The 26,684-nt window shown below is 37.0% G+C and overlaps 1 protein-coding gene and 1 pseudogene across 1 annotated transcript in view; both read right to left on the minus strand.

Annotated features, from left to right (window-relative positions):
• TEX15 (testis expressed 15, meiosis and synapsis associated) overlaps positions 1 to 26,684 on the minus strand; it is a 60,178-nt gene that overhangs the window by 409 nt on the left and 33,085 nt on the right. Inside the window, exons 6-9 of the mRNA XM_069485043.1 lie at positions 18,474 to 25,840; positions 16,251 to 16,306; positions 11,818 to 13,080; positions 77 to 266 (exon numbers count right to left, since the gene is read on the minus strand). Of these exons, the coding sequence (XP_069341144.1) occupies positions 77 to 266; positions 11,818 to 13,080; positions 16,251 to 16,306; positions 18,474 to 25,840 (8,876 nt within the window). The remainder of the gene's footprint in view (positions 1 to 76; positions 267 to 11,817; positions 13,081 to 16,250; positions 16,307 to 18,473; positions 25,841 to 26,684) is intronic.
• Positions 17,025 to 17,124, minus strand: LOC138393850 (U6 spliceosomal RNA; annotated as a pseudogene).

Consider the following 26,684-nt stretch of genomic DNA (forward strand, 5'->3'; position numbering starts at 1 on the left):
TCTTCCCAGAGTCCTAGCACTCTCCCATAGCAGGCATTCAGTATTTATTGAGTAAAGATATTATTTCTAGCCTTGCCTTTAGCTGGGGGGCCCTAACATCTCGAATCCTCCCTTTCAACACTAGAAAGATGAAACGATTGTTCTGCTTGATAATCTGTGTCCCGTCCCGCTCCAGCATTCTCAACTGTTTTCTGCAATGTTTACTGAGTTGTAATGATTCATTCATTCCAGAAATATTTATCAAGCAGCTGCCAGCTGCCAGATACCTGGTAGAACACGTGCTAAACGACCATTCTGCCACTATTTGAGGTGCACATGATTGCGGCTGAACCCAAGTGGGGGGCAGCATCCTGCACCAGAAGGCAAGGGTTCCTGTGTTGGCTTTGCCAACTTCCTGCCTCCTTGGACAATCACCAACCTTCCTCAAGCCTCAAATTCTTCATCTGGGCCGGGCGCGGTGGCTCACGCCTGTAATCCTAGCACTCTGGGAGGCTGAGGCAGGAGGATCGCTCGAGATCAGGAGTTCGAGACCAGCCTGAGCAAGAGCGAGACCTCCGTCTCTACTAAAAATAGAAATTATCTGGACAACTAAAAATATACATATAGAAAAAATTAGCCGGGCATGGTGGCGCATGACTGTAGTCCCAGCTACTTGGGAGGCTGAGGCAGGAGGATTGCTTGAGCCCAGGAGTTTGAGGTTGCTGTGAGCTAGCCTGATGGCACGGCACCTCTAGCCTGGGCAACAGAGCCAGACTCTGTCTCAAAAAAAAATAAATAAATAAATAAAAATCTTCATCTGTTAAAAGCAATAAAGCCTACCTTTTCAGCTTGTGAAGATTACGTTTTAAAACTGCCTGTTGAATAGTACAGTATGGGGGCCACGTGATAGTTGCCTTATCCCTCCTAAGGAATAACTATAGAAAGCTCTAGATAGGTGGCATTTGGACTGAATTTTAAACTTTCTCCCCAGGCAAAGCCTTGGAGTGGCCTGGAGAAAAGGAAACGAGTTTTAAGGAATATTTGTGTGTGTGTGTGCGCGCCAGAGGACAAATGTGTGAAAGACCTTTGTTTCCAAAGCTGTAAAGACTCCTAGCAACAGAAATAGATGGTGGGAAATGAGGCTGGAAGAGCTTCCACTCTCAAGCAACTTGTAAATAGAAGCAAACCAATTGAACAGGACAAAAATAGGTGGTTCTACACTACTGGAGAGAAGGGGTACCTGTATCATTGCCACGGCAATTGCATTCTTGTCTATAAAGGCTTAAAGGAGGCTGGATTTCAGCTAACCCTGAAAAGCTCAGAATGAAGGTGAGAATGAGAATGATGTTTTGGGGGTTCCTAGAGAAGATGGACTGGGAACAGAAAATATACCTTGAGGAGAAATGGCAATTATGCATGATGGTTAGTGAGGAAGGTCCGTGAAACAGAAGCAAATGTGTTTGGAATTAATGTGAGAGCACGTTCTTAGAGCTGGTGAGTAGGGGAGTTTGTGAAAGCAGTCCTTCTGAAAATTTTAGTCAAGTAGTGCTATAGAATAAGAATCTTTTGAGTGCTTCCTATATAATAAGTATTTTACATATAACTTCCCCTTTAATCCTCCAATAACCCCAGGAGGTAGGTGTTATTATTACCCTCCATTTTACAGGTAAAGATAAAAGACACGCAGAGGTTTAGAAACACCTGCCTCTGCTGTCTGGAAGAGGGAAAGCCAAGAATTGTAGACCGGCCAAGGGGCTAGGTGATTGTGGTATCAGTTTTTGTTATTTTAGTTGTGAAGGCATTTTAATTAAAAATAAAAACTATAGGCCGGGCGCGGTGGCTCATGCCTGTAATCCTAGCACTCTGGGAGGCCAAGGCGGGTGGATTGCTCAAGGTCAGGAGTTCGAGACCAGCCTGAGCAAGAGCGAGACCCTGTCTCTACTAAAAATAGAAAGAAATTATATGGACAACTAAAAATATATATAGAAAAATTAGCCGGGCATAGTGGCGCATGCCTGTAGTCCCAGCTCCTCGGGAGGCTGAGACAGGAGGATCGCTTGAGCCCAGGAGTTTGAGGTTGCTGTGAGCTAGGCTGACGCCATGGCACTCACTCCAGCCTGGGCAACAAAGTGAGACTCTCTCTCAAAAAAAAAAAAAAGAAAAAAGAAAAAAAAAAAAACTATAATGTATAAACTTTTTTCTTTCTTTGCTCTTTGCCTCTGTCACGTTTGTATGTGTGCATATGTGTGTTTTCTCCTGCAGAACATAATGACCAATCTCCAATCCTTGCTAATTACTTGTCATGTCAAACTGCATTTAATATTAGGTTTGTAGGCCACTTCCAAATTTTGTTTGCCAGAAGTATTCTTATTTTTATTCTTTCTCCTTTGGGTCAGAGAATTTTAAAATTGTTAACTTCAGCTCCTTTGCCTTAAAAGTACATGTTAGGTTTTGTTCCTAAGAAATTGACTAGGCTTTTTAAAAATATATAAACATTGATATTTTTCTTGTTTTATACCATTTAAAATATGAAATATGAATCATTTATGTCTTGTAATGTATCCAGAGTTATATGCTACGTTAAAATTATACATTGTATTGTGCCCAGTGCAGTGGCTTGAGCTTGTAGTCTCAACTGCTAAGGAGGCTGAGGTGGGAGGATCTCTTTTTTATTTATTTATTTATTTATTTATTTTTTTTCTTTTTCTTTACACTCCTGGGAGGATCTCTTGAGGCCAGGAATTCCTGACCAGCCTGGGTGATACAGTGAGAACCCCATCTCAAAAAAACCCCATATATATATATATATATATATATATATAAAAATTATATTAGTCTAAATAAGATTCTTCTATACCATTGTAGTCCTCAAAAGATTAAAAAAAATTGACTTCTAGTTCAAATAGCTTCTGATATATGTAATATGAGTATAATATTATTGAAATTGCCACAGGGAGTTCTACATAAGAATCTCTACGGATTAAAAAATTAAAGTCAAATTGGAAATGCTTTCTCTGACTTTAAAAACAACAAACCACAATTAATAAAAAGATCATAGTTCTTGGCCTCTCTGCCCAAAAATGTGGTTTTAAAAAGCCTTTTCAAATGTATCAACCAAGAGATGAAATTATTTAAACATAAAGGAATCAGAGCAGATGCTATATTTAACATTTAGTCCTTCTTTGTTGACCTCAGGAGAAAGGTCAGTTCAAATTCCTTAGTACAACACCTTTATATCTTTATGTTTTATTTATTTGAGACAGAGTCTTGCTCTGTTGCCCGGGCTAGAGTGCCATGGCGTCAGCCTAGTTCACAGCAACCTCAAACTCCTGGGCTCAAGCCATCCTTCCTGCCTCAGCCTCCCAAGTAGCTGGAGCTACAGGCATGTGCCACCACGCCTGGCTAATTTTTTCTATTTTTAGTAGATACTGGGTCTCGGTCTTGCCCAGGCTGGTCTCGAACTCCTGGCCTCAAGCGGTGTCAGCCTCCCAAAGTCCTAAGATTACAAGCATGAGCTACCGAACCTGACTTTTTTCTTTCTCTCAATACACATATAAACCTTCCCCAATCTTCGAGAACAAGTGCCAAGACTATCTTTTTCCATGAAGCCCTTTCTCGTACTGACACCAAAAGGAACTCATCTCTGTGCACCTTAAAATTTCATACCTTTGGACCAATCCTTTTTTCATACTACATACTTTCTCCCTCATGTTAGTAATTTGTATGCATTTCTCATTTTTCCTATTTGACTATACAGTCCTCGACCACAAATGCATAGGTATATCACATTTGCAAAACCAAAAACACATAGTACAAGCCCTTTAGAGAGTGGGTGCTCAGTAAATATTTTCTGAGTAAATTTGAAGAAAGCAGCAGTGACCGTAAGAATGAAAGGGAACTGGTGGTATGAATAAAAGGATCGTTTTCAGCATTTAGGATTGGCCCAACATTGTATGTATTCAACACATACAATGTCAATGGAATGCTTTAAATATTCACATACACATCCTCCACCTAAATACCTTATTCTCACCTTTTCTTTTTTTTTTTCTTTTTTTTGAGACAGAGTCTCTCTCTGTTGCCCAGGCTAGAGTGAGTGCCGTGGCGTCAGCCTAGCTCACAGCAACCTCAAACTCCTGAGCTCAAGGGATCCTCCTGTCTCAGCCTCCCGAGTAGCTAGGACTACAGGCATGCACCACCATGCCCGGCTAATTTTTTCTATATATATTTTTAGCTGTCCATATAATTTCTTTCTATTTTTAGTAGAGATGGGGTCTTGCTCTTGCTCAGGCTGGTCTCGAACTCCTGAGCTCAAACGATCCGCCCACCTCGGCCTCCCAGAGTGCTAGGATTACAGGCGTGAGCCACCGCGCCCGGCCCTTATTCTCACCTTTTCAGCATGTTTAACTCATATATATTTTTGAAGACCTAGCTTAGGTTTGTCTCACTCTTAGAAATATTCCTAAATTCATTATGATGAGTTATATGGTCTTCCTCCTAAGACCTGTAACACAAGGCATAAGCACCTATCACACTTTTTGCTTCAATTTATTTTAATGGTTGGATTCTTGCATGCCTCTCCCACTCCACAGACTGTAGGTTCCTTTCAGATCAGAAATCTCATTGATTTTTCTGTCACAAATGCCTATCATACTACTGAGCTTAGCAATACAAGATGTTAAATAAACATTTGTTGCTGCTAACTTGGTAGTGTATTTACATTGCATTAATAAATTTTGTCTTTAAGACAGCAAGCATTGTTATTCCCAACCCAAATCATTTTGTGGATTGTTTTTCACTCTGAAATATCCAAAACAAACCCTTATGATGAAATATTATTCACTGATTTTTTCTACTTTGCCATTTGATACATAGGTTATAGGAGAAATGTTTTCATTACCGCAGGTTCTTGGATCAAGAACATAGAAGGCTGGGTAAAAAAAATTAATTTTTAGTCTGTCCTAACATTTTGCCGTGAAAAACTGGTGGAAGATTACAAAAGGAACATAGCTGCCTCAGCAGGTTCTGTGTGTGCATTTCCAATAGATGGCAGATTTGAAACATTGCTTTATTGTTCATAGTTTACTGTAAGACAGGTTAAGAGAGTAGGTATGAGTTCTAGGAAACTGCCACAGAAGTGAGTGGTCTTGGGATAGTTTTGCAAATAAGCGGGGAGGGAAGGAGGGCAGAAAGAGAGCTTCTCATAAGGGGTCTTGGGGAGATTCAGCTTCAGGGTATCATTTGAAGAGGTAACATGGCGGCAGAGTCGATTTTGAGGAAAATCATGTTTCCATTATATAATCAGACTTGGTTTCAAAACACCTCAGTTGGGAAGCAGTGAACGAGGAGTCATTAACTATTTATCATAACTCCCAATGTACAAAATACAGTCAATAATGATCTTAACCAAAAGAGAATCATTGTATGCACACAAACAACTGTTTGTCAAACGTGCAGAAACAGCAAATTACTGGATTGCACTTTTGCATTCTATATTTAAAAATATTTTTGCTTGAGACAGGGTTTTGCTCTGTCACCCAGGCTGGAGTTAAGTAGCCTCAAACTCCTGGGTTCAAGCGATCCTTCCACCTCAGCTCGAGCAGCTGGACTACAGGTGCTCAACACTATGCCTGGATAATTTTTTTTTTAAATTTTTCGTAAAGGTGGGGGTCTTGCTATGTTGCTCAGGCTAGTCTTGAACTCCTGGCCTCAAGTGATCCTCCTGCCTCAGCCTCCCAAAGTGCTGACATTACAGGCGGGAGCCAACACGTCTGGCTGTGGAGATTTAAATCTGACCTTGTATTCTTTTCCAACCAATGATACTGAAAGTTATTAAACGATGTTCACAAAGATGACTTGAGGTGCAGAAATATCTTGATGGGACTTCCAAATAAATGAACTTACAAAATAAGCAAAATACTTCCTTTTTTTTTTTTTTTTTGAGACAGAGTCTTTCTAGAGTGCAGTGGCATCAGCCTAGCTCACAGCGACCTCAAACTCCTGGGCTCAAGCAATCCTCCTGCCTCAGCCTCCAGACTAGCTGGGATTACAAGTGCACAGCACCATGCCCGGCTAGTTTTTCTATTTTAAGTAGAGACAAGGTCTTGCTCTTGCTCAGGCTGGTCTTGAACTCCTGACCTCAAGGGATCCTCACACCTTGGCCTCCCACAGTGCTAGGATTACAGGCACGAGCCACCGTGCCCAGCCCAAAATACTTCCTTTTTATAGGGTTGACGTAAAGATTAATACACACTCAAGTTAAACAGCATACTTTTAGCATGAATCAGATGTTCAATGATTGCTGTCAGCTAATCTTTAACCAAACATGCTCAGTTGACTAGACCATCTTCTCTACACAGATTCACAGCAAAAAAAAAAAAAAAAAAAAAAAAAAAAAATCTGTCATAGCCTAAATTATTTAATAAAAGCAAAAAGTCTTTAAAAGGAGTCACAAATCTGAATGCTGTTGCTGTTTCTCATGATAATAAAATGCAGTATTTTGAGATGAATGGTTGTACAGGATATTTCAAAGGAGACTTCTTATAAATAAAACAGAGGAATTCTTGACAATAAAGCAGAAAGCAGAACTTACCCAAGATATGAGGATCTATATCCTTACAAAATTTTCCTGTCCACATTGCATTAGTAATCAACAACCCCTTCATTTCCCAGTTTATTCTCATTAGCTAGCAATTGCTAACTAGGAATCTGCAGTTATTGCTCTTAGAATTCGATTAATCAATTTAAAAAATACTGGTCTACCCAGAGACTCAGGAGGCTTAGGTGGGTGAAACTGCTTGAGGTCAGGAGTTTGAGACCACTCTGAGCAAGACCCCATCTTTACTAAAAAAATAGAAAAATTAGGCGGGTGTCATGGCACCTGCCTGTAGTCCCAGCTACTCGGGAGGCTGAGGCAGGAGGATCGCTTGTACCCAGAAGTTTGAGGTTGCAGCGAGTTATGATGATGCCTGGGCAACAGAGTGAGACTCTGTCTCAAAAAAGGGTACAGAGCCTTATTCTTATCTTAAAGCCTTATGTCATTACTCTGGTAATGTCTTTGGGGAAGACATTAGCTTGAAATGACCTCAATCAGTAGTTTTGGATATATACACACATTTAAAAAGCATATTCCCAAACAGCTTAGAAGTGAGGTTGGCACACTTTGGAAAACCATGGCTCAAAATGGCTCTGATGACCAAAACATTGACATCAAAGATGCATTAAAATGTTCTTATATATGATTTTTAAATATTTAATCTATATTCCTAAAGGTTTATATAGGTTTACCAAAATACTTTTTTGGAAGAATTTTCTTATTGGGAAAATGGGGTGCAACCTCCCATTTGGCTATCTTCATTGATGATTACCTCCTCAAAGAGGCCTTCCCTGAACATCTTGGCTTATGTATCATTCAGTCACTCCCTATTAGTTCTTAACGTATCAATTCTCATGATATGAAATTATTTATTCACATTTATTACTTGTCTCCTTTGACCGGAATGAGAATTTCATGAGGGCAGGGACTTTGGCTTATCATATGAAACTACAGGCAGTAATGAAGTCTGTAAGAGTGAGGGGGAAAAAAGGGATGGAGGTGAGAGCAAAAGCAGCTTGAGTGGAAAAAGAGGAAACTGTGCCAGCAGTTTCTTTAGTTATCTAATTGTTGTGGTTTTAATGTGTCCCCCAAAGTTCCTATGTTGGAAACTTAATCCCCAACGCAACAGTGTTGAGAGGTAGGACCATTAAGAAGTGATTAGGTCGAGGGCTCTGCCTTCCTGAATGGATTAACACTGTTATCACCGAAGTGGGTTTGCCACTACAGGAGTGGCATCCTTATAAAGGACGAGTTCTATATCGTGCTCTTTTCTCGCCATGTGATGCCTTCTGCCACGTTACGTCCTCACCAGATGCAGCTCTGATCTTGGACTTTCCAGACTCCAGAACTGTGAGCCAAATACGTTTCTATTCTTCATAAGTTACCCAGTCTGTGGTGTTCTCTTATAGCAACGCAAAATGAACTAAGACACTAATGAAGTCAGTTTTTTGTAGATTACTCTTCATGTAATGGGTATGTGTAAACCAAGAAACGTCCATATTTATGCTTACTTTACAAAAACACAAACAAAAAAACCTCTGAAATTAGAGGGAATCCAGTTTATTCAGATAATTCTTTTAAGTTCCAAAACAATATTTACAAACAGGGTTTTTTGCTTATAATGTTTGCTCAATTTAAATCTGTTTTATTTTTATTTTCACAATCGGAACACATACTTGAGGGGAAAAATACTCCATTTTTACATATTCTGTCAAAGTGCAGGTTTTTAAATGCAACTGAATGTTATAATAAGGTTTTTTTTGAAGAAATTAAAACCCATGAAATAAAAATATCACAAATACAATGTTAACAGAATCTGAAAGTTGTTTAAAAAGTGAGTCTTTAACAAATGGATGGCATATTTGACTGCTTCCCAATCAAGGTGTTTTGAAACCAAATATGAATATTAATGAAATATCACTTTCCTCAAAATTGGCTTTGTCCTGACTTTACCTCTTCAGACAATACTGTGAAGCTGAATCTGCCCCAGACTCCTTATGAGAAGCTCTCTTTCTACTTCCTTCCCCATCCCCTCTTTATTTTCAAAACTATCTCAAGACCACTCATTTCTGTGGCAGTTTCCTAGAACTCACACCTATCCTCTTAACCTGCCTTACAGTAAACTATAAACAACAAAACAATGCTTCAAATATGCCACTTCTTTGGAGGCCTGTGCCACACAACATAAAAAGTTTGCAAAAACACTGAAGCTTTGCTATCTGTTTCAGCCAAAGCAAATCTCTTTTCAAATTTTAGGATCAACTAGCACTTGAGAAAGGTCTATCCGATTGTGAGGGCTTTTTCTGACTGGGGTCTTAGAAAAAACAGAAATAGTTATTGAGTAAGAAAGGTAATGTATGAGTAGAGATGTTGCTCAAGACAACAGTGACATACTACATCCTGTTGTCTTAAGATAGTTATTACTGAGAGATTTTTCACTTTTGCAGAATGTTAAAAAAAAATATGACTAGAACATTAAAAAACTTGTATTTGTGTCATATTAAATTACTGTAATAAGACTATAAACATTATTCTCTATTATTTGCTATAAAATCATTAAAAGGAACCACTAAAATTGTGAAATACAAAAAATAATCTTGTAGAAATGGCTTGTTCAAAAAGGTGTTAAAAGTGCTTCGAATTCCAATATAATGAATTAAACAACTGTTTTTAACATAAAATTAAAAACAATCTCTAGGAAACACTGAAAGTATGCAAACTAATTTTTTTTATTCAAAGTATTTGACAAGTAAAAATTATAAAATACTGAAATTAAAGGAACTCACCATGTTAGACATAGAATTGTAAATTATATGAATAAAGTATTAAGAATGATAAAGTTATTGTTCTCATGACAAATAAAAAAAAATTCCTACTTTCAGCTCAATCAAATGGCACACCGCCATAAACAATGTATTGAAAAATATAAAAAAAAAATCAAAAACAAAAATCTTATTTTAAAGATTTTACCACTACTGCTTAACCTTAATATGAAATGTTGTATTAACTCCCTTTACAATTGCATGGAAATAATTTTGGTATTTAAGATGTTAGAAACTGATTTATTACCTTATGTGATACACTGTTGCATTTATACATTTTATAGAGGACTACATAATTTATATTTTCTACCACATTTATACATATTTAAAACTTGTTAAATGTTAAAACAAAAAAATACATAAGTAAAAAGTAGTTGGAAAAACTTGTTACATCTCCTTTATTTCAGTAGACAGAAGACTATTTTCAACGTCCTGGCTGAAACGGTTCTTGTTGCCATGGAGCTGGAAGAAAAAACCCACAAAGATTTATATGAATTAATGATATAGACTACTCGTACATTATAGTATAGTGGAAAGAGCCATTAAGTTAGAGCCAAGGAGGTCAGAATTCAAAGTGCACATCTGCCCCTTAGTAGCCATAGGAGCCTGAGAAAGTTATTTAAGGCTCTCTGATGAGTAGTTTCCTTATCTGTAAAAGAACAGTATCTCTATCTCTCTCTCAGGTATCCTGTGAAAATTAAATGTAATAAAGAACAAAATGTGCCTGACTGGGCTCATTTAAGTACCACCTTCCTTTAGTTGCATTTTCTGGTGACGAATACAAGCATCATGAGCAAAACAGTGACATCTTTTTAAGGATGCAGTTCCTGTAAGTGTGAGAAGTGATCTCTATGGATTATTTGCACTCATGAAAACTCAAAGATGTGCAGACTGGGTGCAGTGGCTCATGCCTCTAATCCCAACACTGTCAGAGGCTGAGACGGGAGGATCACTTGAGGTTGCGGCTGGGAGTTTGAGTCTAGTCTGGGCAATAGTGATACCCTGTCTCTACAAAAAAACCCAGAAAAATTAGCCTGGCATGGTAGTTCATGCCTATAGTCCCAGCTACTCGGGAGGCTAAGGCAGGAGAATCGCTGGAGCCCAGGAGTTTGAGAGGTTGCAGTAAGCCATGATGGAGCTACTGCACTCTAGCTTGGGCAACAGAGAAAGACCCTGTTTTTAAAAAACAAAACAAAAAAGATGTGCTTATGACATTGCAATTGCCTCAATTTTTTAAGAGTAACTTTTGGACACTATAATAAGCAAAACTGTTTCTTTTTATTTTCACTGGACTAATTAGGGAGGTAACAGTATTTTTGAGAATCATAGCTGGACTTGATTCTGTAGCTATATACACAGATATATATATATATTTTTTAAGAGTCAAGAGTCTTGCTCTGTCACCCAGGCTGGAATGCAGTGGCATGATCATAGCTCACTGCAGCCTAACAGAGAAAAATTTTCAACTTCCAGAGCAAACTACCAAGTTCTTCTACTAATACCTTTCAAATAACTCCATTCACTTACACCAAGATATTGTATTAGAAAACAGAGACAAAGAGAAAAGTTGCTTTATCTGATTGAAGTTTCTTTTCCTACCTTGGTCTCTTACTCTGTTTTCTTCCAATTATCAAAATAATGTATGCTTCACCGGGTGTGGTGGCACACACCTGTAATCCTAGCACTCTGGGAGGCCCAGGCCAGAGGATTGCTTGAGCTCAGGAATTCAAGACCAGCCTGAGCCAAGAGTGAGACCCCATCTCTACTAAAAATAGAAAAAATTAGCCAGGTGCGATGGTGTGAGCCTGTAGTACCAGCTCCTTGGGAGGCCAAAGCTTGAGCCCAGGAATTTGAGGTTGCTGTGAGGTCATGGCACTCTAGCCAGGACAACAGAGTGAGACTCTGTCTTAAAAAAAAAAAAAAGTACGCTTCACAGTAGAAAATATAAAAAATACAGAAAAAGATTCTCCACACACCCCAAATTTTACTACCTGGAGATAAGTCAAAATGTTGGTGTATTGCATTTCAGTATGTCTATGCATTTCTAGTCACATACTTAAATTTTTATAATATAGTTTTTAAAACTGTCATGTCATTAAAAACTACTAACTCTTTCACGGCTCCATTATATTTCACTGTATGCATTAACTATAATTTACTTAATGATTCCCTACAGTTTGGTTTTACTGAAGGACATGTTAGTGATATTACCAGGTCTTTTTAATTTTTGACAACTAGATTTCCACCTGACAACACAATGCAACTCTGCTCGACCTACAGACAATTCTACAAATCTGCATAGAAAAATGACTGCTCTCTGTGTATATTTATGCATCTCACTTATTGTGAATACCATTTACATAAATGTACAAAGTAAAAATTCAATGAACAAAACATTAAAACTTGTGAAACTCACTATACATCCAAGAAACTTCTGGAAGCACAGCTGGATTAGGAGGGTAAGAGTCTGCAGCTTCTAATGGTTGATGAGAAGCATACTGTGAAGAAATCGGCTGCTGAAAACTGTAAGAAATAGGCATCTGAGATTGAAAATACCCATTCACTGGCACAGAGCCATATGCTTGAGGCCCACCAGCAAAATAACTAAAACATTCAGAGTACAGAAGATTAGAATGTGTGCTTTGGACAGTACTTGCAACTGCAGTCAACATCCCAGAAGGAGGTGGTTGTACTTCGTATGATGTTATCCCTTGGTACATCTGGGTAATAGTGCTGCCACTGCTGCTGCTGTAATGATAAACACACCAAGCATAGTATGGATGTGAAGTTCCAAATGAATGCTCTGAAGAATTATGTATTGGGGTGCATGCAGACTGTGGAAGTTCCTCCCAACATGTGGCAGCATTCTGAGTTAGGATTTTTGAATTTTCATCATTTTGTTGTTCAGAAAAAGAGTACTCTGCTGTTTGATTCACATTAAGGGTTATGTGTCCAGATGCTTCAAAAGAAATAGTACTGGGATTCAATGTATCCTTCATATATTTCTCTTCTGCCTCAGATTTTGCAGACTGTGTTTTACTTATTTCCAGAACAGGTATTTTTTTCTGGATAAATACAGGTTCTGGAGCAGTCATGCATGTGGAATTTTTAACAGATGAATTTACTATTTCGTTATCTTGAAGTTCAAGGACTGTGTTCTTCATTTCTAGATTGGTATGGATATCTTTCACAAAATGGAAAACAGGCTTTGAGAGCACTGATGCATTAGACACAAGAGAAGCATCAGCTCCTGGTTTTATGTCTAAAAGACAAGTTTGCTGTGTGAAATCTGGAGAATTTTTAAGAAATTTCTGTGAAAATGTCTCATGGTCCTTTGAAAATATGCCATCTATACTTTTTTGGTCACAAGCTGCAAAAGCAGTGCAATCTTTCTTATCACTTTTTGTTTCAGCAGCACAAAAATTCTTATTTTTCTTCTTCATGCTATTTAAACTTCCCTGTTGTCCAGTGAAGTGTTGTGAAGTATCAGATGAAATATTACTTAAATCTATTTTGCTTTCTGCCTTTAACGAGCAAGTGTCTTTCAGGTTCTTTAAAGGTAAAAGTGATCCAGGTAGTAATCTTTGCATTTCAGTCTTTTCTGGTGATATGTGGTTTCTTTTCAAATTGTCAGAGGAACTCAATTCTATTTTGTCTTCATTTTTGGGATGAGATTCTGTAGTCCTATTAAGTGTAACAACACATACATACAAGCAACTTTAAATACACAGTGTCACAAAATCTTAACACAAATATTTGAAATTTCTATTCAGGAGAAGAGTTCTTAAGATTCACATTTTTTCATTCTATTGGCAGTAAACAAGTAACATTTTACCAATTTTATTGCCTTCGTTTGAATTTAGATATTTTTCCTGAAGATGATATCCTTCACATTTTTTAATTTTTATTAATTTTTTTTTTGAGACAGAGTCTCACTCTGTTGCCCAGGCTAGAGTGAGTGCCATGGAGTCAGTCTGGCTCACAGCAACCTCAAACTCCTGGGATCAAGTGATCCTCCTGCCTCAGCCTCCCGAGTAGCTGGGACGACAGGCATGCGCCACCATGCCCGGCTAATATTTTCTATATATTTTTAGTTGTCCAGATAATCTTTTTCTATTTTTAGTAGAGATGGGGTCTCACTCTTGCTCAGGCTGGTCTCGAACTCCTGACCTCGAGTGATCCTCCCGCCTCGGCCTCCCAGGGTGCTAAGGATTACAGGCGTGAGCCACTGTGCCCAGCCTCCTCCACATTTTAAATGTATTTCTAATACTGTAAAATAAACTATTTTATCCTTTAGACATTTCCCGATAGAGGCTTTTTAAAAGTAGGAAACTATCACTACTGAATTCTACAGTATAGTTTCTAATTGTATATACCTCCAACCCATTGACAATCTTCATTACTTATTATAACTAATAAAACTACCAGCTGTTCCCCACCCCAAAAGATCTCTTCCCTCTGTTATAACAGACTAAGATGTTTTTGTCTGTTCATCGGTAAGACTAGGAAAAGCAGACTTCCAAAATTTCCTGCCAATTTAATATCCTTGGCAATCTTACCTAAATTTAGACAGCCTCAAGCCGGCTGAAAGCAGCATTCATATGGGAATGTTTAGAGCTGGACAGTTAATACAGGTTCCCAAGGTAATTCTCACTAGAGTCTTGAACTCCTGGGCTCAAGGGATCCTCCTGCCTCAGCCTCCTGAGTAAGCTGGAACTACAAGTGCATGCTATCATGTCCAGCTATTTTTTTAAATTTATTTTTATTTTTCTAGAGATGGGGGGGTCTCATTAGAAGTAATATTTCTCTATAGACAAGAGAAATTCATCTTTGGCCTGGAATTTGTATCTCCCACTTAGGAACAAAAGCCCCATATTTTACTGAATCCAGACTCTTCAGAAGGCATTTTAATAATAACTTATTAATATGTGGTCATCCAATCCCACATAATACTTTGCGATCCCATAAAGTATTAATTTTGATTTTATTGCATTTCCAATGTTTCAGTGGCATCTTGAACTTGAGACTGGCAGTTGCCACGATGCTCTGTCCATTTATGTCACCCTCTTGGGGAATATTTATTTCTATGAAGATAGCCACCCTACCTTACCTTATACTAGAATTCATTTTTCTCCAGTCAGTTTATTGTTTGAGAAACAAATAATTCCTGTACTTAGTTAACGAAGCTAAGATGATTATAAAACTGTTCTTATATTATCTAATTAAGCCTACTCATTTTTATGTCACTACACAACTATTCAGTCACATATGCCAGGAAAAGGATTCTAGAAATGAAGTAAATGTTATATTTAAAAAGGCAAAACCGGCCGGGCGTGGTGGCTCACGCCTGTAATCCTAGCACTCTGGAAGGCCGAGGCAGGTGGATCACTCGAGGTCAGGAGTTCGAGACCAGCCTGAGCAATGTGCAAGACCCCGTCTCTACTAAAAATAGAAAGAAATTATCTGGCCAACTAAAAAATATATATAGAAAAAATTAGCCAGGCATGGTGGCGCATGCCTGTAGTCCCAGCTACTTGGGAGGCTGAGGCAGCAGGATCGCTTGAGCCCAGGAGTTTGAGGTTGCTGTGAGCTAGGCTGACGCCACGGCACTCACTCTAGCCTGGGCAACAGAGTGAGACTCTATCTCAAAAAAAAAAAAAAAATAAATAAAGAGGCAAAACCAAATAAGACAGAAATGAGGTTGCATATTTCTTTTTATTTTATATTATTCATTATCCTTCACAAAATGGAAAAAAAAAAAAACCCCAAGCTAATCACAAATTCAAAATCTTACAGAGCTGAATGACACAAGAAATGGTCTAGTGGTGCCACTTCATATCAAAATATAAAGATAATTTATTCAGTTTAAATAATCAGTCTTTGAGATCGTTTTCTTCCCATTTTACGGTATTAAAACATCCTTTTATGAAATAGTCTATTTATTTATTTATTTATTTTTGAGGCAGAGTCCCGCTCTGTCACCCTGGCTAGAGTGCTGTGGCGTCAGCCTAGCTCACAGCAACCTCAAACTCCTGGGCTCAAGCGATCCTTCTGCCTCAGCCGCCCACGTAGCTGGGACTACAGGCAGGCGCCACCATGCCTGGCTAATTTTTTCTATATATTTTTAGTTGTCCAGCTAATTTCTTTCTATTTTTTTTTTTAGTAGAGACAGGGTGTCACTCTTGCTCAGGTTGGTTTCGAACTCCTGAGCTCAAACGATCCGCCTGCCTCGGCCTCCCAGACTGCTAGGATTACAGGCGTGAGCCACCGCACCCGGCCAGTAGTCTACTTAATATGTGTGTCTATGACACATACACTATTTATATTAACATTCCCACTTATGAGTTGGCAATTTCATACCCCTTTAACAAATTCTGAAATTTGCTGGTATGTGAAATCCCTAAGTTTATAATAGTAAATCATCTAATCACCTGTTCTATTCTTTTATGCTTTTTAGTAAACCAGTTGCTAAGCCCCATCAATTCTTTAAGTAATGTCTATCAAATATGAACTTTCCTTTCCCATGCTGTGAAACAATCACCCTCTTCTAAGCCTTGGCTAACTTACTTCTTTCTTCTAATTAGACTCTCCTTAACCTTAAATCACTGAATCACTGAAAAAACACATTTCACATGACATTAGCCTTTAATATTTACAGAATGAAGTTCACACTCCTTAGACCTAACTCAAGACGTTGTATAATTTGAAACAAACTTCTCTTTCCTTAGCTTCCTCTTGTTCCACAAGTTAAATATATGAGCCACTAGACTTAAATAGTTGTTTTATTCTAATTCTTTAACATTTGCCCAATTTTGTTTAGTTTTTCTTCAAACAGGGCTGATGGCAACTCCTACCTTGGATGCTTAAATGTTGTCGTTTCTCTGATTTTTGTGACTTCTTTCATGTTCACCTATGTTTAAAAGATACAAAGAAAATCTACATTGGTGATGACAAAATATAAATATTCATTATTTCAATATTAGGTATCTGCAACTGCTTGCTCTGTAATCACCTAAAATTAAACTCAATAATCACTTCCCCCTCAAGAAACCAGTGATTCTGCTGGACTTCCCGTATTTTGCATGTATTTGGAATAATTTTTATTTTTAAAGAAATCTGCAATATTCTTCTTATCCCCACATCCTAAAACTGATCTTTGCAGTCCTTTCATGACTGTTCCCTCTTTTATGCCTTTAGTAAACCAGGTGCTAAGCCCCACTGATTCTTCAAGTAGTCTGTCAAATATGCAATTTTCCTTTCTTATTCTGTAAAACAGCACTCTTTTCTAAGCCATGATTGACTTACTATTCTGTACTTCTACAGAAAAAGTATATGACTTACTACTTACATAACTCCTATACTCAGAATGTCATCACCCTTTAAATCATTGAAAAACCACATTTCACATGACATTACACTTCAGTATGTACAGAATGAAGTTTAAACTCCTTAGGCCTATATTTAAGACATCTTATAATTTGAAATGACCTTCTCCATCCTTAGCTTACTCTTACCCACTAAGCTCAATTGTTCCAGACTTATTTTTTTAATTTTTAAAAATTGTCTTATTGTTTCTTTTCCCCCTCTAGTCCTTGACTCAGGACCAGACTTAATTTTATATTATGCCAAAAAATACAGAACACTTCATGAATTTGTATTATCATCCTTGCACAGGTACCACACTAATCTTGTTTTGTCCAATTTTAGTGTATATGCCGAAGTGAGCATCAGACTTAATTTTTTAAACTAATTTCTCAAATGATGCCAATAAGGATTCTGTCTGTGCTAACATTATTTTCCATAACTTAAAGACCCTCTTCATTTTTACCTTCATCTGATAGTGCTTTTTTCCTTTAAGGCAAAGCTTTGGTCTGCATTCTTTCATGAAATAAAGAAATCTTTCCTAACAATGTAAGTTTTGTTTTGTTTTGTTTTTTTTTGCTTTTCTCATCAATACCTACAAAACTTTTTTTAGTATCATCCTGACTTTACACTTTTTTTTTTGGAGATGGGGTCTTGCTATGTTGCCCAGGCTGGACTCCAACTCCTGGGCACAAGGGATCCTACTGCTTCAGCCTCCCAAGTAGCTGGGACTACAGGTGTGTGCCACCACACCTGGCTCCTCAATTTACTCTTGATGTGAATACACTTGTGTTCTTGCTGTGTTTTTGGAAGTATGTTCATAAGCTGGTTATTAAGCATTTTCTAATAAATATAGTGTAATAGATGGAGATTAGATGTCCTAGTCTATAGAACTAGTTTAACAGATACAATTAAGAGAGCAGAAAAAGAATCCTACTTTTCATTTTGTATATATGTTTATTTCTTTACTTCTGAACTAAGTAATTCTTGAGAAGTTGTAAGAGAAGCCTTTGAGTGGAGAGCAGGGGCAACTGTCAGTATGGGTTCTGGAGCCAGATCGCCTGGTTTTAGGTCTGGGTGCTCCCATTTACTAACTCTGTGACCTTGGGATAATCATTTCATCTTTCTATGCCTCGGTTTCCTTATCTTCAAGTATGATAATAAGTAGTGGATACATCATAAATATTTTTGTGAAAAATAAATGAATTAATAGTTGTACAATCCTTACAACAGTGCCAAGTACATATTAAATGCTATATAAAATTTGTTTATATAGGATTTCTTCTAACTCCTTGATAATCATCTATAGAAAAATATCTGTCCTCCTTTCTCCATCTGGATAACGGCCAAGAAGATAGGCTTCATTAGCCAGTTTTTAAAATTCCCTACATTGGGCGTAGGCCTGTTTTATAGATAGAGGCTATTCAATAAATTCTGGTCACTCACTTAGCTCACATTCATATTAAACTTTCCCTTAAGAAGCTATTAAAATTCATACCTTTGCGAAAAATCTTTCTAAATTTAAAAATTTAATTTTCATGTTTAAAAGGTAGACATTTTAGAAGTCTCCCATATATAGTATCAACTGTATAATTTTATAGATAATATGAATTACTTAATCCAGTATTTTAGTTAAATAACTTGTATTATTCCGCAAACTGTTTGCTGAAAGAACACTTGTTTTAAAAAATACACACATTTAAAAACATTTGTACCTTTTGCTTCTTACAACTGGAAACAGTAGTACTTTTCTCTTGTTCCTCAGAATCCTCACACTTGTCTACAGTGATAGGTCGTTTTTTAGAGCAATTTGGAACATTTTTAACGATACACTCTGGAATTAAGGGCACCTTCATAGACATACTGGATTTACTGACATTTTCCCCAGGTTTTATAACATGAACATTCATCTTTTCTTTTCTCTTTGGCTGGAAAGTCTTCCTTCTGTTACATAGCATTTGGCATAGAATAAAGGAAATGGCTAATTTAGGATTTTTAGTACATATAATCTTCATATGTTCAATCGTTTTCATGACTTTCATAATATGGGCCACTTTTCCTAAGTCTTTTTGAGGGGCAGACATTGTATTTTTGAGCAATGTAGAAAACTGACTATAGTTGTATTCTAACTCTGTCACAGTGCTTCCGTAATTGATAGATGCTATGCATGGCACAAAGTCAATATATGTGGAAATGGAATACTTAGACTTCTTTAGGAGCTTTTTTATTTCTGAAAGTTCTTCAAGTTCTCTTGAGAACAAGCGAAGAGCATATGAGCAATTAACAGCTTCACTGTATTTGTAGATAATATCCACATCTTTCTGAAGTTCAGAAATAGCAGTCTCTATCACTTTCCAAAGGCAAACATCCGTTGAGTCATTATCTTTAAGAAATGAAAAAGAAGCCATTTTTTCTTGGCAGTGAATCAGCTCAGGAAGAAGTGACAAATCGAACCACAGCATACCTCGGAACCTCTGTTTGTCCAGTTTCTTTGCTATTGAGTTTTTAAGAAAGTGAACTGTTTCTGAGACCATGACAATTTCAACATATGTTTCAATTGCTTCAGGTTTTAAAATTACAGTCCTACAGTTGTGGTTTTTCATGTCCAAAACGTTTTCTTCTGTGATAAAAATATTATCTATATTATCTTCTTGTAGTATCTGGAACTGTTTTTTTAAAATTTCTAAATGATCTGTACATCTCAAGGTGAGTTCCTGTAATTTTTTAAGGTCTGCAAATTCAGCTTGATCCAGTATTTCACTAATACCACAAATATCTGGGTGTGAAAGCCAAGTACCATTAAATCTATAATTTTCTATGCTAATTGTTGCTTTGTTTAGATCATCTGACTTTCTGGAAGCAACCACAGTATTCTTCTCAAGCCCAATATTGGAAATTGGTTCACTGTTTAAATCTTTAGACAAAGTACCATGTATCTTCTGCAACTTTGAAAAAGCACACTGATTCATTTTGAGTAGCATTTCTGTATTTTTTCGTGAGTATTTTTTGCTGAAAGATCGTCTTTTCTCTTTCCAAACAAGACTTTTTGCAGCATCAAAAAAGATATGCTCCAGACCATAAAGAGATATTTTAATACTTACTGCCTCATTGTTCTTGATAAAATTAACTTTTGAAGAGATCATTTCTATGATAATCCACAGATGGTCTTGCTTTCCTGGATATGAATGAACTTTAGGAGAGTCTCCATATATACCGATCAGCTTTAAAGTACTTTTTCTCAAGGTTTCTAGGTCTCCTAAACTGTCTCCAAGGTTAACTCCACAGGTAAATGGCACAGAAAGAGAAAAGTCAAAGCAATCAGCACAATGCTTCATTATGGCTTCACATTCATTAATCTGTCGTTTATATTTTAAGAATGCATAGTATGAATTATCTCCCCTTTTCGTTTCTTCAAACAATTCAATTAATTGACCATGGTAAGTCTGTAACTCACAGAAGGCATTATATTTTAACCTTCCTTGAAAAGCAGGATAGAAATTGGACTGCTGTTGATATCCACGTGGTCTGCCAAGCAGCTCACCGTACAATGTCTCATCATACCAAAGCAAGCTTCGGAATGTTGGTTCACCTCCTAAAAGTCTTTTTTTGTTTTCAATGAATTGAATAGTTTCCATCATCATCTGAAGTTCTACCCAAGTGTCAACAGCACATGGTTTTAATTTGCACTTGCAATTACTCCACAGGTTTTGTTCTACCAACAGTTCTCTTGAAATCACAATTTCTTCAAATGAGCATTCTTGCTTTCTTTCAAAAGCTTCAACAAATAAAGGGAGAATATTTTGACAAACCAGAGTTTCTTCCTGTAGAACTTGCAAAGATGATGCTTCATCTGCCCTTTGCAAAATTTGAGATAGCTTAGGTATAAGGGCCGTATGATTAGCTGAGCAATGTTTTTCATCTAATTCATTCACGTATGATGTAGGTTTCTTCTGCTGAGTAGTGACTTTAGAAGTTTCAGAGTGAGCATGCAAAATAGGTATATGATTAACTCCTACAATATCTGGTTTGGAAATATAGGCTGTTTCTGCATGTAACATCGAGTCAGACTGAGAGTCATTACTAATTTTAATTTCCCCCTTCTTTTCTCTTTTGTTAAGCTGACTAAAAACTATGTTATTCAAAGAAACTGCCTTGGTAGTATTTTTAGTGCTTAGATGAGAATCAATTGAATCAATTAAGTTATTTTTAAGTGTTCCCTCATTTAAGTGGGAGGGTTCTTCTTTTAAGATATCATTCTTTTGATTTTTGTACTCACTGACAGTTGATCCTTCAATGATGCTTCTCTTGTAAGCTGAATCTTTGGCTTTTTCTGCTTGTTTAACTTTGCACATTTTCCTGTCCTGAATGTCCTTCTTTACAATACATTTTGAAGAAGACCCCTTTATGTTATCTTTTAAGGGCAGAGAACTGTCATTGGAAGATAGTTTCTTCATTGTATTTTTGCCGTAACTTTTACTTTCTTCAGTTGCTGATGTTAGATCCAACTCAGACTTCTTAGTAACATTTGTTTCATTCCCATCTACATGGAAGCAATTACCTGAAGAGCATTGCTCTGTCTTTAGAATCTCCTTTCCACTACATATCTGCTGGTAGTGGGATGTTGCACAAGAATCTGTAGCAAAAATTCTCTGTTTATCCAGTTTCAAAGATTCTCCCTTACTATCTGTCACTGAAGTGGTTGAAAACAATTGAGGAATATTGTATTTTTTGCTTGCTCTCAAATTCAGGTGTAATGGGTCCATAAAGAAGTTTTCTGTAACAATGCTTCGTTCGCAGCTCTCAATAGGAGCTGTCCATTTTTCTACAGGAAAATTTACTTCCATGTTCCTGTTACAACCAGATAAAATAAGGTTATCTTGCTTGCACGTATCAACATTTAAAAAGTGCTCCACATTTGATTCTAAGACTGAAATAAGTATGTCAGTTTTCACCTTTGTGTGAGCTATACAAGGTGCATCATAATTTTGGTCTGTGCTATAACTTATGTTTTCTTTTGTGCAACTTAAAGATACTGAATTACTTTCATTTATTATTTCACTAGCCTCACAATTGTGTTCTTTAGTTGCATCCTTAGTATTATCATGGGCTGAATGGCTCTTAAGCTTTTCATATTTACTAATGTTAGATAGAAACTTGGTATCACTCTGATTTTCTTTTTCAGTTAGTTTCTCATCTGAGTGGTCTGAGGAAGAGAGATGTCCAGTCTTTCCAGAAAAAGGCTGAAGTTCTGATAATCCTGGATTTCTCATGTTATTACTATAAACTGGCTGATTTGTACTTTGGGAAATGGGGGATAGGGACAACTGTGATTCAGGATGTTGTTCTTGATCACAAAATTCTCTCACATGAATAGTAGTGTGACTTCTGGAGACACTGCTGGCCACATTTTTCTTGGAAAGGCACTGTGTGATTTTCTCTTCACTTAGTTTGTAAGACTTGTGCTTTGACCCATGGGTTAATGATTTATCAACATCAAATCCTAAAGCTCTTTTCTCTCCCTGTTTGTCATATTTTCTTTTTGACAAAAAATGCTTAGTAGAATAGTATCTTCTTTCAGACACAGAACTATAACCTTGAAGGTCACAACTTTCCCAGAAACTATTGCATATTATTGCATATGATTTTGGTAACGGACCCTTTCTTTTCTCCCCCACTTTAGCTATAATCTGCAAAGATGTGTGAACTCTTCTATGAGCCTTCTTTAAGTGAACAACAGCTCTGTCTAGTTTTCTGGAAAGACATTTACTTTTACATAAAGATGCTTCACTATTTAGAATATCCAGCACACTCCTAATGTGCTTTTCTGACTGTGAAAATGTTTTAATTCGTCCTTGGGATAATAAAAAAAAACACTCAGATGGGTCTGAACTGGTTAGCCTCCTTTTCTTTCCACAAATTTCATGCAGTCTTAAATCTTTAGATGATATGCTCTCATCTCTAGAAGATGTATATAGCTTCCTCTTGCTAGTTCTTAATTCCACTTCCTTTTTACTTCTAGTATCGTTACAGTCAGTTTTTGATTTTGTAAAGCAACACCTGCTTCCATCATTTATTGTGGCAGAAGGTTCAGTAAACAAAGATTCACTGTTTTGTCTTTCAGACGTATGATTCACATGTGTATTTTGACTCAAGTCAAAAGAAAGGGAGATTTCAGATTTACTCACTAGTCCTGATGCTTGCAGTACATTATCAACTTTATCTTCACCTGGATAACCTGAATTTTTACCAGAAGGCTGAGAGTAAATTTCAAATTCTAGAGCTTCTCCTCCTTCCTTATTTATTTCTGGTTTTGTGGCTTCAGTTACACATTTCCAAAAATTATCTTTCAATTCAAGGGAGTCAGCAGTGGGGCTGAATGCTGGCCTAACTATGTTAGTAATTATAATTTGTAGATCTGGAAGTAAAATTGGGTTGAGGAGCTCTGTTTTGTTTTTCTGTGTGGAGGAATAAAAACAATTACTTTTCTTAGAAAAATGCTGATCATTATTCTCCCTTTTTATGGTGCTTTTCAAAATTTCTTTCTCCCCATTGTTGCTTCCTAATAGACCTTCCCAATCAATACGGGACTTCAGAGCCTCATATAAGGCCTCAAATTCCTCATAAAGTGCATTTTCATGGCTATTTGTATCTTGCTGAAATAGACAAGCATCATCACACTGTTCTGATCCTACTTCAATCTCATTTTCCAATTCCAAATTTTGAAGAACTGAGTTCTCACTTTTTGACTGATGAAATGAGTCCTGTAATTTATTTTTATCTATATCAATTTCACAATTAGAAACCTTATGTTTTACTAATGAACCAAAATCTGGACCCTCAGAAGAACAAGTTTCTTTAAATTGGTATCTGTGGAGATCTTCAGGATCTGTGCTTAAGGTAGGCATAGTAGTACTAGCTATCTGCATTGAAGCATTGGAGGATATACAAACTGAAGAACTTGAAATTTCAGGAAATGTTGTGGCAGCCAAATGCTCTACACTTCTTCCAGTATTTTGAGTATCTTTTTGTTTTGCAGCATTAATGGTATCTTCACTCTCCAACAATGCAGTTTCTGTTCGTACATATTTTCCTCCCCAAATCAAGTTAACTGTAGTAGAAAATTCTTCAGAACTCAGAATCTCTACATTGTGGTAATTTTTGTTCTCCCTCCTTTCATCTATATTGGTGAAATTTTTGTTTGTATGAAAACTCTGTTTCTCATCTCCATATATACTCTCTATGTTATTTTCTGGAGATGAAGCACTACCTGTCTCTTTTGCCTCATTTTGGTTTTCTTTACCATTATCTCCTTGTTCTCTGAAATTAACGTTCAGGCATGTATCATTGTTCAACTGTGCAATAAAAAACACAGTGTGATCTTGACCTTCAGTATGATGAGTTTCTTTGCAGTCTCTTTGAATATTCTCTAATGACAGAGGCTCATTTTCATTTTTTCTATGGACACATACATGTTCTTTAGTTATGTTACAATTTGAATTTTCATGAGCTGTTTCTATGTCATGAGATGAAATAACTGTATCAATGTGCATTTCTGTGGCCTGAGGAATGTCTTTTGCTTCTTGGAAAGCATCAGTCATAACGTTAACACAATTTTGAGTTGTTTTTTCCAATTTCAGTTCCATAAGCTTTTGAGCAATGGCCAAATTTGTGTGAATATTATCTTCACATTCCAAAGAATATTGAAGATGCTTTTGTGAAAAGCTCCCTACACCTGGAGTAATACTTTGTAATTCCAATGCTAGATGTTGTAGTTTATCCTTATCCTTTGTGGCAGGTGTGGAAGATTTCTGTATTTCTAACTCTTGAGTAATTAATGTTTTATCACGGTTTTTCCCCAAAGAGTCAAGACTCTCACTGTCTTTGTATTCTTGGAGCAAAGAAACATAATTATCTACTGGATGGATTTTTGTTTCATCAGTGAAATAATCAATTTTTTTCCCCAAAGTTTGCTTTTCTCCATGTTTGAAACTGTCTTCCAGGTCAGTGAAGTTTCCCATCTTTCCAATATTTTGAATGTATTCATTTATGTTTTCTTTCTTTTGGAATGGAAAAACTGTAGACATTTCATGATCAGTGTGATATACAGTTTTCAAATCCAAAGACTGTGATTCCTGAGAGACTTGACTACTGTACTCTTTTGCACAAGTATTCATTGACTCGTAAGAGTTACGTGGCTCACTGTGTTGTTTAAATAAAAGTGGGATGTTACTTTTCTGTTGGGCTCTCTGGGCTTCTATCCCATTACGTTTTTGGTTTTCAACTTCTGAAATTACATTTGACAAAGAAACTGGGAAAGAAAAATTCTCTTGGTTCTTACATTGTCCCGTTATGGTAATTTTATTGGGAGTTGTAAAGCCATAGTCCTTGGAGCCCATGTTAGGAGCCTGAGATTGTGAGTCATCCAAAGAAATTTTAAAGGCAGGGGCATCAAAACAATTAGTAAGAAGAGAACAATCACTAGTGATGACTTCTGATGAGGCAGAACTAGTTGGCATAGATGACAGGTTTAGTTCTGAATTAACATAACTTAAACTCTTCTCAAATGGCAAAATTTCATTTAAACCTGCAGTATTCTGTTTTCCCATGCTTTCTTCTCTCCTCATCAGTCTTGGGTCTTTGATGAGTTTTGACGTAGTAACTGTGCTTGAGCCAATATTGTTTTGAAGAGGAAAAGCAGCAGAAACACCACTTAAAACATCTTTAAGACACGTCAAATTTAATAAATGGTCACCATTAACATTTTCTTTGGTATCACTGGAAATAAACGAAAGACCTGAATCATGTGCATGTACTTGAGAAGTGTCTTTAATTTCTCCTAAGTTGTGCTCTGTCTGTCCATGGTATGTTTCAAGTGTAGAAATGGTTCCATTTTGTACATTTCCACAGGAGTTAGAAATATTTGAGTTGGAAGAATTTATTTCTGAATTTAGTGTACTGCATGAACAGTTTTTCTGAACAAATGGGTCTACAGGTTTCCTGAAATGCTCAAAGATGACAGTAGCATCTTTTCCTTTTCCAATTCTTTTGGCCACTGTACAGTTATTCAGAGAGCATGCTCTTTCTGTGGAAATAAGAAAGAAAAATTCAAAGAAAAAGTGTTTCTGTAGACAACTGTTAATACAAGTAAACTATGTCAAGAGTGATTTCATTTGAAAATTATCTAAAAACCTAATGATGGTTAAAATGTACTCTCAGGGCCGGGCGTGGTGGCTCATGCCTGTAATCCTAGCACTTTGGGAGGCCGAGGCGGGCATATCGTTTGAGCTCAGGAGTTCGAGACCAGCCTGAGCAAGAGCGAGACCCCATCTCTACTAAAAGTAGAAAGAAATTACATGGACAGCTAAAAACATATAGAGAAAAAATTAGCCGGGCATGGTGGGGCATGCCTGTAGTCCCAGCTACTCGGGAGGCTGAGGCAGGAGGATCGCTTGAGCCCAGGAGTTTGAGGTTGCTGTGAGCTAGGCTGACGCCACGGCACTCTAGCCCGGGCAACAGAGTGAGACACTGTCTCAAAAAAAAAAAAAAAAAAACCCCCCAAAAAATGTACTCTCAGAAAAATGCAAACAGAAGTAGGTAAGTAACAAACCAATAAAGTATAAATGATGTACCATGAAACTGTCCTAATCTAGGAACCTTAATAAAAAAAAAAGACTATGTGCTATAAAAAATTTAAATTCTTACAAGAAAAAGAAAAATTAAATAGGAATAAAAACATTTTCCCCATAGAACTTTTTCATATTAATCTGAAATATAGCATCTACATGCTAGTAGGCAAAATTGTCTACCTCTACCTATTGTTACACCTTGCTTCTTTCTCCTCCACCAAGGCAGAACAAGCAAGAAAAGAAAAGAGGAATGGGGGGAGGAGAGAACCCAAAAAGTTCTTTCCAGGAGCCAAAGCAAAC

Source organism: Eulemur rufifrons, chromosome 12, assembly GCF_041146395.1.
Source record: "Eulemur rufifrons isolate Redbay chromosome 12, OSU_ERuf_1, whole genome shotgun sequence".
Lineage (NCBI taxonomy): Eukaryota > Metazoa > Chordata > Mammalia > Primates > Lemuridae > Eulemur > Eulemur rufifrons.